Source organism: Topomyia yanbarensis, chromosome 2 (assembly GCF_030247195.1).
Source record: "Topomyia yanbarensis strain Yona2022 chromosome 2, ASM3024719v1, whole genome shotgun sequence".
NCBI classification, from domain to species: domain Eukaryota; kingdom Metazoa; phylum Arthropoda; class Insecta; order Diptera; family Culicidae; genus Topomyia; species Topomyia yanbarensis.
The window spans coordinates 299,781,028-299,797,492 of NC_080671.1; the positions used below are offsets into that span (position 1 = coordinate 299,781,028).

General features: G+C 39.0%; 1 protein-coding gene across 7 annotated transcripts in view; it reads right to left on the minus strand.

The window, feature by feature from the left end:
- LOC131683352 (uncharacterized) overlaps positions 1-16,465 on the minus strand; it is a 126,482-nt gene that overhangs the window by 106,199 nt on the left and 3,818 nt on the right. For 6 of the 7 annotated variants that reach the window (XR_009304513.1, XM_058965242.1, XM_058965241.1 and 3 more), the window contains one exon: positions 3,811-3,902. The exons of the other annotated variant lie outside the window; for it this stretch is intronic. Coding sequence is in view for 5 of the 6 variants with exons in the window: in XM_058965242.1 (XP_058821225.1) it covers positions 3,811-3,902 (92 nt within the window). In the remaining variant the exon portion in view is untranslated. The remainder of the gene's footprint in view (positions 1-3,810; positions 3,903-16,465) is intronic. 7 annotated transcript variants of the gene reach the window in all.

Sequence of the window (16,465 nt, forward strand, 5' to 3'; positions counted from 1 at the left end):
CAGCGTTCAATTTGAGGCTGGACCATACATTCAGTAAATTCTCAAAGTAATAATACAAGTCTGTTTATTGAAGATTTCTCTCATAATATGGGATAAGAGGAAGAGGATAAGGTTATGCAAGAGCAAAGACAACATATCAAGAAGACAGAGCTGCCAGTTCAGTTCAGAATCTGAAGACATTAACCCTTAAATGCGCAATGTTGTTTTAAAACAACATTGCGAAAACCATCTCAAAATTATCATAGTAACGTACTAAAACTGTTAGACAATTTTCTGAAAATTTGAAAAATATTGCTTTGCGCCTTTAAGGGTTAAAAGCAACACGTCTTTCGGGTAAAGGTGATACTTTCTACATCTACTATTATATTGAGATCGCTATCTTCGTACAATAGACAAAACCTTTATTTCTCATTTACTATTGCGATTTCTGTTCAATATACAACGATTCCCAAAAGTTAACAAACTTGAACATAAATCTCATCGAATTATTTTTCTATCCTTCATGAAACTGTCAATCAGGATTCTCAATCGAAATCAAATCAAATGACTGAATATCTAATCGAGTTTGATGAAATATAAAGTTAAAAATTAGGCCAAATATATTCCACAAGATGCTAACGAGCAAAAAGGTTGATTCAAGATTATATCAAGCATACTCCAGAATGAGTGAAGAAAAAAAGAAGAAACAAATATATCTGTGAGAGAAAAAAAAACTGTTTCATTTTGCTGCATTGCCCAGCCTCTTTCAAAAGAGTCTTAATTTCGTTCAAATTTTATCTACTCTTCTATATATCTCCAAGCTCCTAAAATATCATTGGAGCGCATAAAACGGTGGAATCTGGAATTATGTTTTTACGCTTAAAGGTGGGACTTTGCTAGCATTCAGGTTCTTATGAGCACACTGTTAAAATAAGGCAGTCCATTTTTTACAAACCAATAGGCCCCGTACGAATCTAGAAACTTTAATAAAAATTTAATATCTTTCTCTGGCGATTTTAGATCGCGATGTAGTTTTTCACAAAGTTGTACACAATGAAATTGTCCATCAGATTCTCACTTTTGGTAATATTTAAATGTCTAAAGTACTACCTAGGGGTAAAAATGTGAACCAGTTTTATTGAAAAACCTAAGTTTTCAAACAAAAAAACTTTAAAATAAAAAGTTGTTCTGGAGCCCCCGACAGAATATTTTAATTTTACTTTCAAATGAAAGGGAAAAGCCCATTCTATCACATGCTGAAGTTTTAGCGATGCCGATTTTTTTCGAATAAAATCGTTCTACCAAACACACCGTGAATTATGTTTGATTTTGGCCACAAATGAAGGAATTTTTGCATGGATCGTATCAATGATAGCAAGATAGTTTTCTTAACCACTACATAGTAAACAATAACTGTAGAATCAAGAAGTGTGATACCCTCTTTTTCATTTGTTTGGTTGTGTATTATTTTTCAACCACTTCCTCGGGGACATTCTGCATTGATTAAAATGGTCGATATGACCAAAGATACTATTTTTGAACGCGGGCTTATTAGCGCAGGAAATTTGATACCCATACACAACTAGGAAAAATAGCCGCCCGAGTATACTATTTTTTGGTATTCATACCAAAACATGGTATTAATTGATTATTATACCTCATGGAGGTATTAAGCCGGTATTTAAGAGACATTTTTCAATACCTGCTTAATACTTCAATGAGGAATTATAATTTATTTTAGTATTATTTACGTATTCCTGTATTTTTGCAACTACCAAATCAATACATTATTGAATACCTCCATACAGTGAATTTTGTTATTGGAAAGTGAGAAATGTTTCATTGACGGCACCGGTGGTTGAGTGGTAAGTGTGACCGCCACTCATTCCAGTTGGTCTGGGTTCAATTCCTGCCGAGGTCGTTGAGATTTTTCTGAGGTGAAAAAAATGGGTAGGTAATGTCAGAGACATAACCAAAGTGAAGTAGAGTACACTTAGGCTGTTAATTCGAATTCTGCAATTTTTGCCATCTTCTGCATTAAAAGCCAGCTATTTCGATATTTGTTTTGATGTATTGTGCCCCGCTGTTGTGGTGCATTTTACCCCTGCACAGGTACGTTTTGCCCAGCCCATTTTTCAAAGAGCAATTTATAATGATTTTGAAAAATTGAATATTTTTCATGTCCCTGAATATTTTGCAAAGCGATTGTGATTTCAGAGTAAAATGTTGGCTAAATGATATCATTAATTAAATTCTCCCAATTGATGGTATATATCTAAGTTATGATTATATTTTCTTAGGGGTGTATTTTACCCCATCTACCTATACATACGCTTGCATTACATTCACAAAAATCACTCGCGACGCGTTTGTGCAAATGGAATCTTGGTCATACCTCGAAAATTTCAAACGTGCATCCGAGACACATACATGGCAAAATTCAAATGTTGGGTTTGTTCCATAGTTTCGAGTGGGTAATTACCAACTCGATTATTTTCATGTTGATAGTACTACCTTTACTACTCACGTTGCTCACCGGCCCTGATTATTGAATATTTCATTACACATATCTATAGTGGGATCAAAATGCATGTTCAATTACTATACATTCGACGCTAATCTCTTTCGTTTTGGGCTTACTAAAAATAATGTTTGCGTTGTGACGAGGGTTATCAACACATCAAGTACGTTGTTTGGTCGTGTGAATATCGTGGTGCTAGGTCCCATTCAGAAGATTCCCTACTGGCCCGAGAAAGCCCATCCAACACTCCATTCGTGACACATTGACAAGCAAAGACATCTCCTGCATGTTGTCGACCTACCATTTTTTGAATGCCGTAAATATACAAGTTGGACTGCTTTACATTCCTTGTTGGCGTTATCCACCCTCAGATAACCCACTTGATATACTATTCCGCTGTCCACCTATTATATTATTTAGCTACAAATGACTGTCTCCCTGAGATTAAAGAGAAAATAAATTGTCTTTCTAGTTTAAAATAAATTTAATCCATTCATCTTAGCCAAAAGAAATTTTCATTTGTATCACTAGTGTCAAGAAATTCTCATATTGTTGAACTTAGTTTTACGAAAATACGAAATCGTAACATTCATAGTTTTAAAGAAATTGAAAAGAAAATACCCCGGTACCTCAAAGCTCAACGCACTTGTCGTGTCAAATAAAATATCTGAATAAACAAAATATCGGCCGAATAATTGTTATTTTCAAAAAGCTTACCCCCTTCGTAAAGATCCGAGCCATAGATCGAAAGTTACAGTGCTTTGGGACGCGCATCGACTACCAAGAGTAGTGGTAAATAGAAACCGATATCGTTTTTCTGAAGAGTTTTTCGGTGATCACGACCACCAAAAAAAACTATTCGACCGATCCTCTTCATTTTTCCTCCATTCTTCATAATGAGGTTTTCTCGTATCTTTACGACTCCCTTTCCAAGAATATTTTTTTATTTTGAAGGTAATAATTTTTAATACAATTTTTGCGCTCCCAACAAGCGTCAAGTAGTAAGTGATAAATTTACGAATTTGAAGAAAATGGCACTAAAATTGAATTTCAGTGCAACATAATAGAGGCCGCTATAACTTTGTCACTAATAGGGCCTAGGTAACGTCTAGAAGTTTGCCTTGTTGGAAGGGCCTTTCGGCTATCCTAAGGTTTTACAGGTCTCATCTGATCATAGTACTTGGGAATAACAAATCTTATTTTCTTGTCTTATCCTGACCTGCATAAAGTTCGCTCGTCCTCTCTACTTTACGATATGCCAAATATGAACTCATTGCAATCAAGTTGTTTTCGTCGTGTGTAATACAAACCTTCGCTAATTCCGGCACCCAGTGACTACAGTTTAAGTTGATTTTGAACCAAACACCTCGTCTATTGCTTGAGACCCAGTGCGAAAGAGATCCTGAAACCAAATAAGAACGTAGCTTGTCTAAATTTTATTTACTAAATACAAATTAAATAAATAAGGTACACATGACAACATGAATTTCGGGGTAACGTAGGAACGTGAAATTTTGTTAAAAATGACCAATAAGATTTTTTAGAGGTATGTATAATAATTTTGTAAGTTATAATCTCAATTATTTTATAAATTCAATATTAAATTTGCAAAATGGCGAATAAGATTTGTAAACAAACTTTTATTTCGATGGTTTCTCTTAATTTACTATAATTTCAATACAGCAGAAACAATTGAAATTACTTCTACGAAGGGTAAAAGTTTACATTAACGCATATTTTTCGTGAAATTCCACTCTGCAGCAGACTAATGAGCGAAACAAGTTTGTATACAAAAAACACTTTCGCCCTTTTGACGAATTAATATTGAATTCTAACAGTGAAACATCTACATTTTGATATTTAAATTTGTTATTTTTTTTGTAATCCCTAAGTGAAAATAATAAATCTGCAATTTCACCAATGCCAATATATATATATATATATATATATATATATATATATATATATATATATATATATATATATATATATATATATATATATATATATATATATATATATATATATATATATATATATATATATATATATATATATATATATATATATATATATATATATATATATATATATATATATATATATATATATATATATATATATATATATATATATATATATATATATAAACATATATATATATATATATATATATATATATATATATATATATATATATATATATATATATATATATATATATATATAACTTCTAAGCTAATCGTTGCAATTGATGATTGCAACCATTTTTGCCAGAAATTGCTTATAATACTGTTCGTCATAATTTCTAATGTTTCTATGTTTGCGTGTCCGGTCTCGTTTGTGCTAAACCAGGGAGGATGCTTCAAAATCATTTTCAGAATTTTATTCTGAATCCTTCGAAGCGTTTTCTTCCTAGTAGCACAACAACTTGCCCAGATTGGCACTGTATATAGCATTGCCGGTCTAAATATTTGTTTACAAATTAATAGTTTGTTCTTTAGGCAGAGCCTAGAATTCCTGTTTATAAGAGGGTATAAAAATTTTATATATTTGTTGCATTTTGTTTGGATTTCTTCAATGTGATCCTTAAAAGTGAGTTTTTATCATAAATCAAACCCAAGTATTTAGCTTGATCCGCCCACGTTAAATTCAAGCCATTAAATTTATTAATATGATTATGATTTGGTTTAAGAGAAGAAGCTCTAGGCGGAAACACAATCAATTGTGTTTTTGACGCATTAGTGGGAATGTTCCATTTTTTCAGGTAATCATTGAAAATATTCAAGCTTCGTTGCAGTCAACTGCAGATAATACGAAGACTCCTACCAACCGACATAACCCCACAAAATGAACTTCGTTTGACAATTCTCGGTGGTTTGTTTACATAGGAGTTACGTGAGTTCGAATGTGACAGATGAGCTTCACTTCATTCAGCAAGAGTTCATTCGTGTCGTCATCTTGCAGAACTCAATTAGGTTCTTTACGGACACAGTTAACCTCATTTTTCTTGACAGTTCACTTGTACTGTTTACATGGACTTAGAAATTTTTTGTGGACGACTAGATTCGCTCGAAGCAATTCGCAAAGATTTTTTCTAAGTCCATGTAAACAGAACAAGCGAACCGTCAAAAATGAATACTTGAATTCATTTGTGACGTCAGTGTAAAGTATTCAATAGTGTTTTTCACCCCATTTAGCGATTGTGTGCCAAAACTCAATTCCAACTTAAAGTTATATTCATTAATGAATTGATATTTAGTACTCTACAAATGCTTCTTACTAATAGGCAGCATTTTCAATACACAACAGCAGTAAAAAGCATTTTTAAAATAGCAATCCAACCGACTTAGTTAAGACGCACTGTTTAGGCCTATTTGTAACCTAAAAATTAGCAATGCTGAAAAATTTCACAATGGATGAAAAGTATTTTTTTAGTTCATACTGTGTTGCGTTTCGGCTTCGCCTCATCAGAAACCAACACTAACTTATTGTCGGAATAGATTAGCGCCGGCTTGACGCAAATCCCTTAAAACTAAAACACACTTTGTGTTTCAATTGAACGACTGATCAAACGTGATGTCCCGTTCGAGCAGAAGTTCTGTTTATGCCGATGAGACACAGTGAAACCGAAACTTGTCTTGGCTTAGCAGGCCTATGCGAAAGCACTATGCTATATTTCACCCTAAGGAGAAAAAGTTGGTAAAAACCAAAATTTCTCGCTAGGGTGAAAATTTGTTGGTAAAAACCAGTCTTTGTACAGGAGGGCACAAATCCTTATTTCATACTGTGTTGCGTTTCGGCTTCGCCTCATCAGAAACCAACGCTAACTTATTGTCGGAATAGATTAGCGCCGCACAGAGGAGTAACTAGAACAAATTCTTGGCCAATAACCAAAATAATTTTTTTTTCGATTTTTAAATTAGTTATATTTTTTTTACATACCTAAAAGCATACTGCATAATGTGGCAAAATAAAGAGTATGTCAAAAATTGCTAAAGAATTTTTGCATGGATGCAAAATAGTGATATTTTAAGGGGTTTTTAATAATTTTTTGTTATGTATCCAGCAAAATCGCTTTCATATGATGATGACTGTGTTAAATAAGACAATATTATAACAAACGTAGTTGAACATAACTATTTGTATAACCTCAGCTTAAAAATAACTGATAAAACAGTGTTGCTGTATATTGGACCAGCTTTAAAAAAAACCTTTTTTTAACATTTTATTCCCAATTTGAATGTGAAAAAAGTTACATGATACGGCACGATCCGGCAATGTTGCTGAAACAACATTACAAAACAAGATTCTGGTTATCTAAAAAATATTAAATCTCTTCCGATCTTGTCCGATCTACAAATTCCAAGCGATTTGAAAATATTGATATTTATACTAATTTGAGGTACGCCGAAATGCTGTAGGGCCAAATTTCAAAAATGTAAACAAAATTATGGAAAATGGCAGTTGTCTTGTTTCATAATGAAATATGAGGTGTAATGATCTTATTAGTGCAATAATAAAGCAGTTAGATGCCAAAATTCTGCAGTAAATACGCGTTAAACAATGGATAGTTCTGCGTATGAAATTTCATACACTAGGATATAATGGGTTAACGTGAGATATCTCTCTGGTTATTCTTTTTTAACCATCGTTATCTGCCCTTTTCGTTTCGTTTCACTTAATCGTACGCTGCCTGGAAATTCACAATCGGATGGTGAGTCCGCTTGTCGTATTTTCGAAATTTGTCCAAGATATATCGCAGAGTAAACGTCTGGTCCGTCGTAAATCGTCTGTTTTGGTATTCACCGTCACCCGATTCAGCCAACGGGCGCAGTCTTTTAATCAGAACAGGTTATTCATAGGCGATATTGAGGATTGTTATGCGATATTAAGGATCATGCAGTGGATTGCTTCGTACTTCTTGTCACTCCCGACTTTTAGATGTTAGAACAGGATTTTGTTATTGCCATCTGGCCACTTATTCTTAATAGTTATTGGTGATTGTGCTATCCCTAATTTTTGTTATATTGTTCGTTTATATAACGCTATTCAATGCGGAGCCATTGCCTTTTATATATTTACAACAAATAAAGTTAAAGATTTTTTCAATAGGCTAGTATTAATTCCCTCGCGCGCAATTAACTATTGCGCGCGGAGCTTTTTTACATTGTGGGGGGCATTTGTAGCAATGCCTGACGGTCATTCAGTCTGCTTCTTTGGTCGTCACTTCGTCCATGCTAACAACGCAGCAGTTGCCTTGAATTAAACGGTCGGTTGGCTTTGTATGCTTCTTCGATTTGCTGACTACGGTCGTGAAACCTTCCGAAATGTCCCACATCAAATTGCACCACGGAAAAACGCTGTAAAAAATTACCTAGTTTGTCCGATTCTTTTCAAATTTTCAGACAATGCAATATAACCCATTAGTAAGTTTTTGGCATGTTTATTTTATTCAACTACAACACCACAACCTTACGCTCGCATATTATGCTTAACTCCCCTCATTAGTTTCTGTACAACATCTAGCTGCAGCTTCTCCTGTACGGAAACCCATTTTTTCTTCATGTCTTCCTCAGTTTTGACCTCCTTGGGATGCTTCCGTAGTGCCTGTTGTATTTTTCGATGGGTCTTAGTTCTGGTTCATTTCCTTGGGTATAAAAGTACTTATCTTATCCCAACTAAATAAAATGGTTTTCTGCAAACTAGCACCACTGTCACAGCGTTAACTTTTGTTGACTCGTATACTACAGCTACCGAAGAGTTGCAACGTCGATAATTTTTTCATCATGAAGTGCTGTGTGAAGTTTTGTACCTATAAAACTACCGCCGGTTTTAAAAATATTGGTTTTTTTTCGCTTCCCGGTAAACTACAACCTTCATGCGGAATGGGTTCGGTTCTGTGGTTTACCAGAAAATTACATCATAACGGATAGCTGCAATGGTTAAACCAGCTTTTAGTAGGCACCGTAATGATAAAAGTTATATGTTTTATCTTGCCTTAGAGATTCGATTCAGAAATTTATTCCAAATATTTTAACTCACTGTCACAATAGTTTCCAAAATTCATTAATCAGATTGCAACATTTGACAAGTCTTCTGCTCATTCGTTATCGAGCATTCAGTCGAGATAGAAGTCTTTTGTCATCGGTCCGTACACTCTATAGCGACAAATAGTGTTAATCCGCGTTCAAGGTTATTTACACACTCTGCGCCTAGTTGAGGTTTCAGTATTTTTTCCCTTCTTTTGTGTTTCTGTTTCTGAGTACCGTTAGCCGGTCAGTGAAGTGAAACAGTGTTCTTCTAGTAAGCCGTCTGGATACCGTTACATACACAAGCTAAGTATTAGTTTCCTTTTCCCCTTCTTGGTTGTCTTAATAACGTGCACTGGGCAATAGGCCCGTGCAAAAATGACTTCCCCTGACGGCGGTTCATCTCAAGGTGAGATGGACGTCGAAATAAAATCGGCTCCCCGGCTCAAGGTATATCCGAGCTCGGCCACCGGGCCATTTGTGATCTTCTTTCGGACCAAAGAAAAAAAGTGTTTGAATCTGTTGCAGATTTCTCGAGTTCTGACGGATCGGTATTCGGCCGTGACAGAAATATCGAAAATTCGGCCTGATAAGCTTCGGGTGGTGGTTAACAGTTCAACTCAGGCAAACGATATTGCTGGATACGAGCCCTTTACGAGGGAGTACAGGGTGTATATTCCAGCTAGCAGGGTTGAAGTCAGTGGGGTCGTTTCCGATTCGAGTCTGAATTGCGAGGACCTGCTAAAATATGGGACTGGCTGTTTCAAAGACCCCATGCTTAAGCCAGTGAAGATACTGGAATGCAAACGTTTGCATTCAGCATCAGTCGCAGCTGACGGGAAGAAAACATACGTCAACTCAGACTCTTATCGGGTGACCTTCGCCGGCTCTGCCCTGCCCAATTACCTCCTTTTTGACAAGGTTCGTCTACCTGTTCGCTTCTTTGTGCCGCGGGTCATGAACTGTACTAATTGCAAACAATTGGGACACACAGCCTCCCATTGTAGCAATAAAGCCCGCTGTGGGAAATGCGGTGGGAATCATGCGGATGATTCCTGTGGTAGAGTGTCGAAAAGTGCCTCTACTGTGGGGGAAACCCACATGATCTCCTTTCATGTCCCGCGTACAAACAGCGCGAGGAAAATCTTAAGCGTTCCCTTCAGGGACGCTCTAAGCGATCTTTTGCAGAAATGCTTAAGATAGCTACGCCACCTGTCTCTACGAACATCTTTACCAACTTGTCTACTGACGAAGGCGACTGTGATGAACCCCAGGAGGGAACATCTTCTGCTGTGCCTAGAAGTAGTAGAAAAAGGAAGAACATTTCCTCTTCCAAGCTTCGTCGTAAAGGCCAGAAGGTGTCTCTTCATGGTCCCCCTAAAATAACTACTCAAGGAAGTACTGGTGCAAAACCGAAGCAAGTCGCTCCCGGTCTCAGTAACCTGAGCTCAGAAAAGGAGTTCCCAGCACTTCCAGGAACATCAAAAACCCCAAGTGTTCCCATATCTCAGCCAGAGAAAGAAAACAGTGCTGGCTTAATAAATTTCTCTGACATTGTGGACCGTATTCTTACAGCGTTAAACATTTCTGACCCCCTTAAAAGTATCTTGATAAGCTTTCTCCCCGCAGTAAAAACATTCTTGATGCAGTTCACTGAGAAATGGCCCCTCCTTTCAGCGATTGTATCCTTCGATGGCTAATTCATCGAACGAGGTCAAGGATTTAATCACTGTTCTACAGTGGAATTGCAGAAGCATTATCCCGAAAATCGATTCGTTTAAAATCTTACTAAATAATTTGAAATGCGATGCATTTGCCCTATGCGAGACATGGCTCACTTCAGAAATAACCCTACACTTCCACGATTTTAATATTATTCGCTTGGATCGAGAAGACTCTTACGGAGGAGTACTTTTGGGGATCAAAAAGTGCTATTCTTTCAATCGGATCGACCTCCCCTCGACACCAGGCATTGAAGTTGTCGCTTGCCAAACCAGAATTAAAGGCAAAGAACTTTGCATTGCTTCCACCTACATCCCCCCTAGAGCCTCAGTTAGCCACCGACGGCTTTGCGATATTGCGGAACTCCTCCCCGCACCGAGGCTAGTTTTAGGTGACTTTAACTCCCACGGCACGGCATGGGGTTGCCTTCATGACGATAATCGATCTACCCTACTCCATGAGCTTTGCGACAACTTCAATATGACTATTTTGAATACGGGTGAAATGACACGGATTCCTGTCCCTCCAGCGTGACCGAGCGCCTTAGATCTGTCCCTCTGCTCGACATCGCTGCGGTTAGATTGCATGTGGAAGGTAGTCTCTGATCCCCACGGCAGCGACCATCTGCCAATCGTAATTAATATTGCTAACGGTTCAGGGCCACCGAATACAATCAATGTTTCGTATGACCTCACACGAAATATTGATTGGAAGAGCTACGCGTCCGCGATATCCGAAAAAGTAGAATCGACACAAGAACTTCCTCCGGAGGAAGAGTACGGGTTCCTGGCTGGCTTGATTCTCGATACCGCGATTCAAGCTCAGACTAAACGCGTACCAGACGCGAATTCACGCGGGCGTCCTCCCAATCCATGGTGGGACAAAGAGTGCTCAGACGTGTACGCGGAGAAGGCCGCTGCGTATAAGACCTTCCGGGACGACGGGCTGCCAGCTAGCTACCGACAGTACGCGATGGCGGAAACGCGCATGAAGAGTTTGATAAAAGCCAAAAAACGTAGCTACTGGCGCCGGTTCGTCGACGGACTAACGAGAGAAACATCGATGAGCACTCTTTGGAGTACGGCCCGGCGCTTACGAAACCGAAACAGTACCAATGAGAGCGTGGAATATTCAAACCGTTGGATATTCGATTTTGCCAAGAAGGTTTGTCCGGATTCCGCCCCGGCACAGAAGATCTACCGCGCCGCGTCCCCTCACAATAACGCGAACGAAACACCGTTTTCGATGGTGGAGTTCTCACTTGCTCTCTTATCATGTAACAATAAAGCCCCAGGGCCAGACAGAATCAAATTTAACTTGTTAAAGAATCTGCCAGACTCTGCCAAGAGACGCTTGTTGAATTTATTTAATAAGTTTCTTGAGGGTAATATTGTCCCTCATGACTGGAGGCAAGTGAAGGTCATTGCCATTCAAAAACCAGGAAAACCAGCCTCCGACCACAACTCGTATCGACCGATTGCGATGCTGTCCTGTATCCGAAAGTTGTTCGAGAAAATGATCTTGTTTCGCCTCGATAATTGGGTTGAAGCAAATGGCTTACTGTCAGATACACAATTTGGTTTCCGCAAAGGCAAAGGGACGAACGATTGTCTTGCGTTGCTCTCAACAGAAATTCAAATGGCTTATGCTAGCAAAGAGCAGATGGCATCAGTTTTCCTAGATATAAAGGGGGCTTTTGACTCAGTTTCTATCAAAATTCTTTCTGAGAAGCTGCACCAGCATGGTCTTTCACCGACTCTAAACAACTTTTTGCTAAACTTGCTGTCTGAAAAACATATGAATTTTTCGCATGGTGATTTATCGACATCACGAATTAGCTACATGGGTCTTCTCCAGGGCTCATGTCTAAGCCCCCTTCTCTATAACTTTTACGTGAATGACATTGACGAATGTCTTGTCAATTCCTGCACGCTAAGGCAGCTTGCAGATGACGGTGTGGTCTCTATTACAGGTCCCAAAGCCGTCGATCTGCAAGGACCATTGCAAGATACCTTGGACAAGTTGTCTGCTTGGGCCCTCCAGCTAGGTATCGAGTTCTCCACGGAGAAAACTGAGCTAGTCGTATTTTCAAGGAAGCGTGAACCAGCGCAACTACAGCTTCAATTAATGGGTCAAACTATTGCTCAGGTTTCAACTTTCAAATATCTCGGGGTCTGGTTCGACTCTAAAGGAACCTGAGGATGTCACATTAGGTATCTGAAACAGAAGTGCCAGCAAAGGATCAACTTTCTCCGTACAATAGCCGGAACATGGTGGGGTGCCCACCCAGGAGACCTGATCAGGCTGTACCAAACAACAATATTGTCGGTGATGGAGTACGGGAGTTTCTGTTTCCGCTCCGCTGCGAACATACATTTCATCAAACTAGAGCGAATCCAATATTGTTGTTTGCGTATTGCTTTGGGTTGTATGCACTCGACACATACGATGAGTTTAGAAGTGCTGGCGGGCGTCCTTCCGCTGAAAAATCGATTTTGGGAACTCTCCTATCGATTGCTCATCCGATGCGATATCTTGAACCCGTTAGTAATTGCAAATTTCGAAAGGCTTATCGAGCTCAATTCTCAAACCCGATTTATGTCCTTGTACTTCGATTACATGGCACAAAATATCAATCCTTCTTCATACTATCCCAACCGTGTCAATCTCTTTCATGCTTCTGATTCAACTGTTTTCTTTGACACATCCATGAAAGACGAGATTCGTGGAATCCCGGATCACATACGCCCGCAAGTGATCCCAAGCATCTTTCATAGTAAATTTCGAGAAGTCGACTGCAACAAGATGTTTTACACCGACGGGTCAAGCCTCGACGGCTCCACTGGCTTCGGTATATTCAACCAAAACCTCACCGCCTCATTCAAACTCAATGATCCTGCTTCAGTTTACGTCGCAGAACTTGCTGCTATTCAGTATACCCTTGGGATCATTGATACTTTGCCCACCGATCATTACTTTATTGTCTCGGATAGCCTCAGCTCAATCGAGGCTCTCCGTTTAATGAAACCTAGAAAGCACATTCCATATTTTCTGGGGAAAATCTGGGAGCGCCTGCGTGCTTTGTCTGCAAGATCGTACAAGATTACCTTAGTTTGGGTTCCCTCGCATTGCTCCATTCCAGGTAATGAAGAAGCGGACTCTTTAGCTAAGGCGGGCGCTTTGCAAGGTGACATATATGAAAGACCAATTAGCTTCAGCGAATTTTTCAGTGTTACTCATCAGAGAACCCTCGAAAGTTGGCAAACATCATGGAGCAATGGTGAACTGGGAAGGTGGCTACATTCGATAATCCCTAAGGTATCGACGAAACCTTGGTTCAGAGGGATGGATGTGGGTCGGGATTTCATTCGCGTGATGTCTCGGCTCATGTCCAATCACTACACGCTGGACGCACATCTCCGGCGTATTGGGCTCGTGGATAGCGGTATCTGCGCTTGTGGCAACGGTTATCACGAAATCGAACATGTTGTCTGGGCATGTGCCGAGTACTGTTCTGCCAGATCTCAACTATTCGATTCCCTTCGGGCCCGAGGAAGATCACCCAATGTCCCGGTTCGAGATGTACTAGCAAGCCGCGATATTCTCTACATGTCCCTTATATACACGTTCCTCAAAACCATCAATATCCAAATTTAAATGCCCCTATCTTTTCTCTTATCATTCCCAGAAGTGCCCTCTTCCGCCTACCGTACCCCAACGATGGTTTGATACGACTCCAAGACGAGACAAAACATCTGTCGAATGAACCAACAACACGAGATCTACAGTACAACATCACACGCGCAGCGCGGTGTGTTCCCGATCCGTATCTGAGCCGTACTACGAAATCGTCTGGAGGAACCCCTGCCGGCTCGGGGAAAACCACCCGGCGTCCCAATACTTGATACATCCGTTCGAATCTGTAATCCTGGCCGTTGATTCCTGATGCCGGAAACTGAAGTTTATATCCCCCCCCCCCGTTCAGTCTTGTCCACCCTCTCTTCCATGTCTCTGATACACAGATGTATGTCTTCACCCCCTTCTCCCCTTGAATATCTTCCCAAAACTTATGTGCCCCCCTATCTTCTAGTGTTAGTTGATCAATCCATTCGAATCTGTAATCCTGGCCGTTAATTCGTGATGCCGGAAACTGAAAGTTTATATCTCACCCCCCCCCCCCCCTTCAGCCTTGTCCACCCACCCTCCGATGTCTCTGATACACAGATGTATGACTTCACCCCCTTCTCCCCTTGAATATCTTCCCAAAATTTATGTGCCCCCCTATCTTCTAGTTTTAGTTGAACAATATTTAATCTCGTTAAGAAATGCGCAACAGTACCACTACTTTAAAATAGTCCTAATTAATTCCCCTTAATCTTGAACCACTCTTTCTAGTTATCTCTAGTTAATAAGCTTGTAAAATGTTCCGCTTAGTTAATAATTATTTTTTCTACAATCTCCCTTCTAAAAATCATAAAGTGAATTACTATACAAAGAACACACAAATGACCCGTCCCCCAAATCTTACGAATATTATATTATACCCTCTTTTATATGTATAAGTTAGCTGTAGTTTTTTTTTTTTAGTTTTATTATATAAAACAAAATAATATTGAAATGTGTATCCCCCTAGTTTTAAGAAATTCAAAATGTAAAACAATGAAAAAATCGCACCTTTAAGCTAACGCATACGTGCCTTATCAAATAAACAAATTGAAAAAAAAAGTCTTCTGCTCGATTAGAATGACACTGACAGGTTTCGTGCTCGATTGGAATGAAATGGTAAACAAATGATTGACGTGACGAGTCTTTATCCAGAGGGATTCAGCGTCGTTCTGACAGCGATAAAAATACAGTGTAATAAATACTTTCTAAACTACTTCTTCCCACATTTTCAAGAGAAAACATCCCGATGTGTTGTTTTGTGCAGCGTTTTTTTTTCATGATGCAATTTCATGAATATTTATCTACCATTTGCATCTTGTTGGGCGGTGCTATTTGTTGCTATAAAAGTACTGGATGTAATCGTTGATGATTCAATATAAGATTCTGGTTTAGCTGTCTTTGCGAGTTGGACCACTGCTTACGTTTTAGCTTTCGGAGTTGAAGTCGAGATTTTTTTTGGTTATGGCAAAATTCAATGTATGCCCGCCGCGCTGGAGGGAATATTGCAGTTGTTTGCCTCGTCCTTAGTTCGTTTGAAGCAGCGCGTTCATTCAGTTATTTTCGATTCAAATTCCACTTCATAGATTACACAATTCACTTTTTCTCGAAAATGTAACAAATGCCACCTTCTGCTTTTAATTCCACAGAGCTCATATATAACATGTGAATGTTTTGGTAGGTGAATGCATTAATATTCCCTCCGAGCTGAAGGCTTTAGACTCTGCTTTAAACTTCAGTCAAGATGCAAATTAAAGAATGAATAAGGCGTTGAAACTGAATCCTGGTTGCGGTTAATGCAGCAGAAATGGGCAACAAAAGATTTTATACCACTGTTTTTCGTAGTTGTTCGTAGAATTGAAACCTAACAGTTTGTTGGTTATATGTGCCAGATGGTTCCATTTTCCAGGGTCACGAAAAAAGGAATGGGGTGTTCTATCCGCATTCTCACAACCCGGTCAGCGTAGGAAATGGGGAACGAATTCCTGAACACGTCTTTATCGGAGACAACTTCATCGTCTTTCGACATGAATCTACGGATAACGCCGTCAGGTATACCAGGAGACAAATCATGTAGTCTTCCGTCGATTGCACCGCCCTCCTTGTAGACGGGGACCTTAATCTTAACTTAATCCTGTTTATAAAGATGTGTCATGCTGTTACTGTAGATAAATTGATCTAGTGAGGCACGAACTATGCACACCAGAGCCAAATTTCGAACATGTTGAAGTTGATTAACGTTATATCTGGCAATACACATATTCCCTTTTAACGTGACGTTGGTTGCTGGAAGATTTAGCTAACTCTAATTTCTTTAGTAATAAAAGTTTTTCCTTATCGTGTTGTTGATCGCTTTCACGCGTCATTCATGGCAAAGCTTTCCTCATTTATGTTGTACCCTCATTCGTACGATGTGGACGACCATATCGACCTTTTTTACGTATAACCGCTGTAAGCATTCGCCTTCTAGTTTGGTCAAGTACAAATTCAACACACTACCAGAACATGGTCAGAAGCGACGTTCGTTTCTCAGAAGGTCCTGACATCA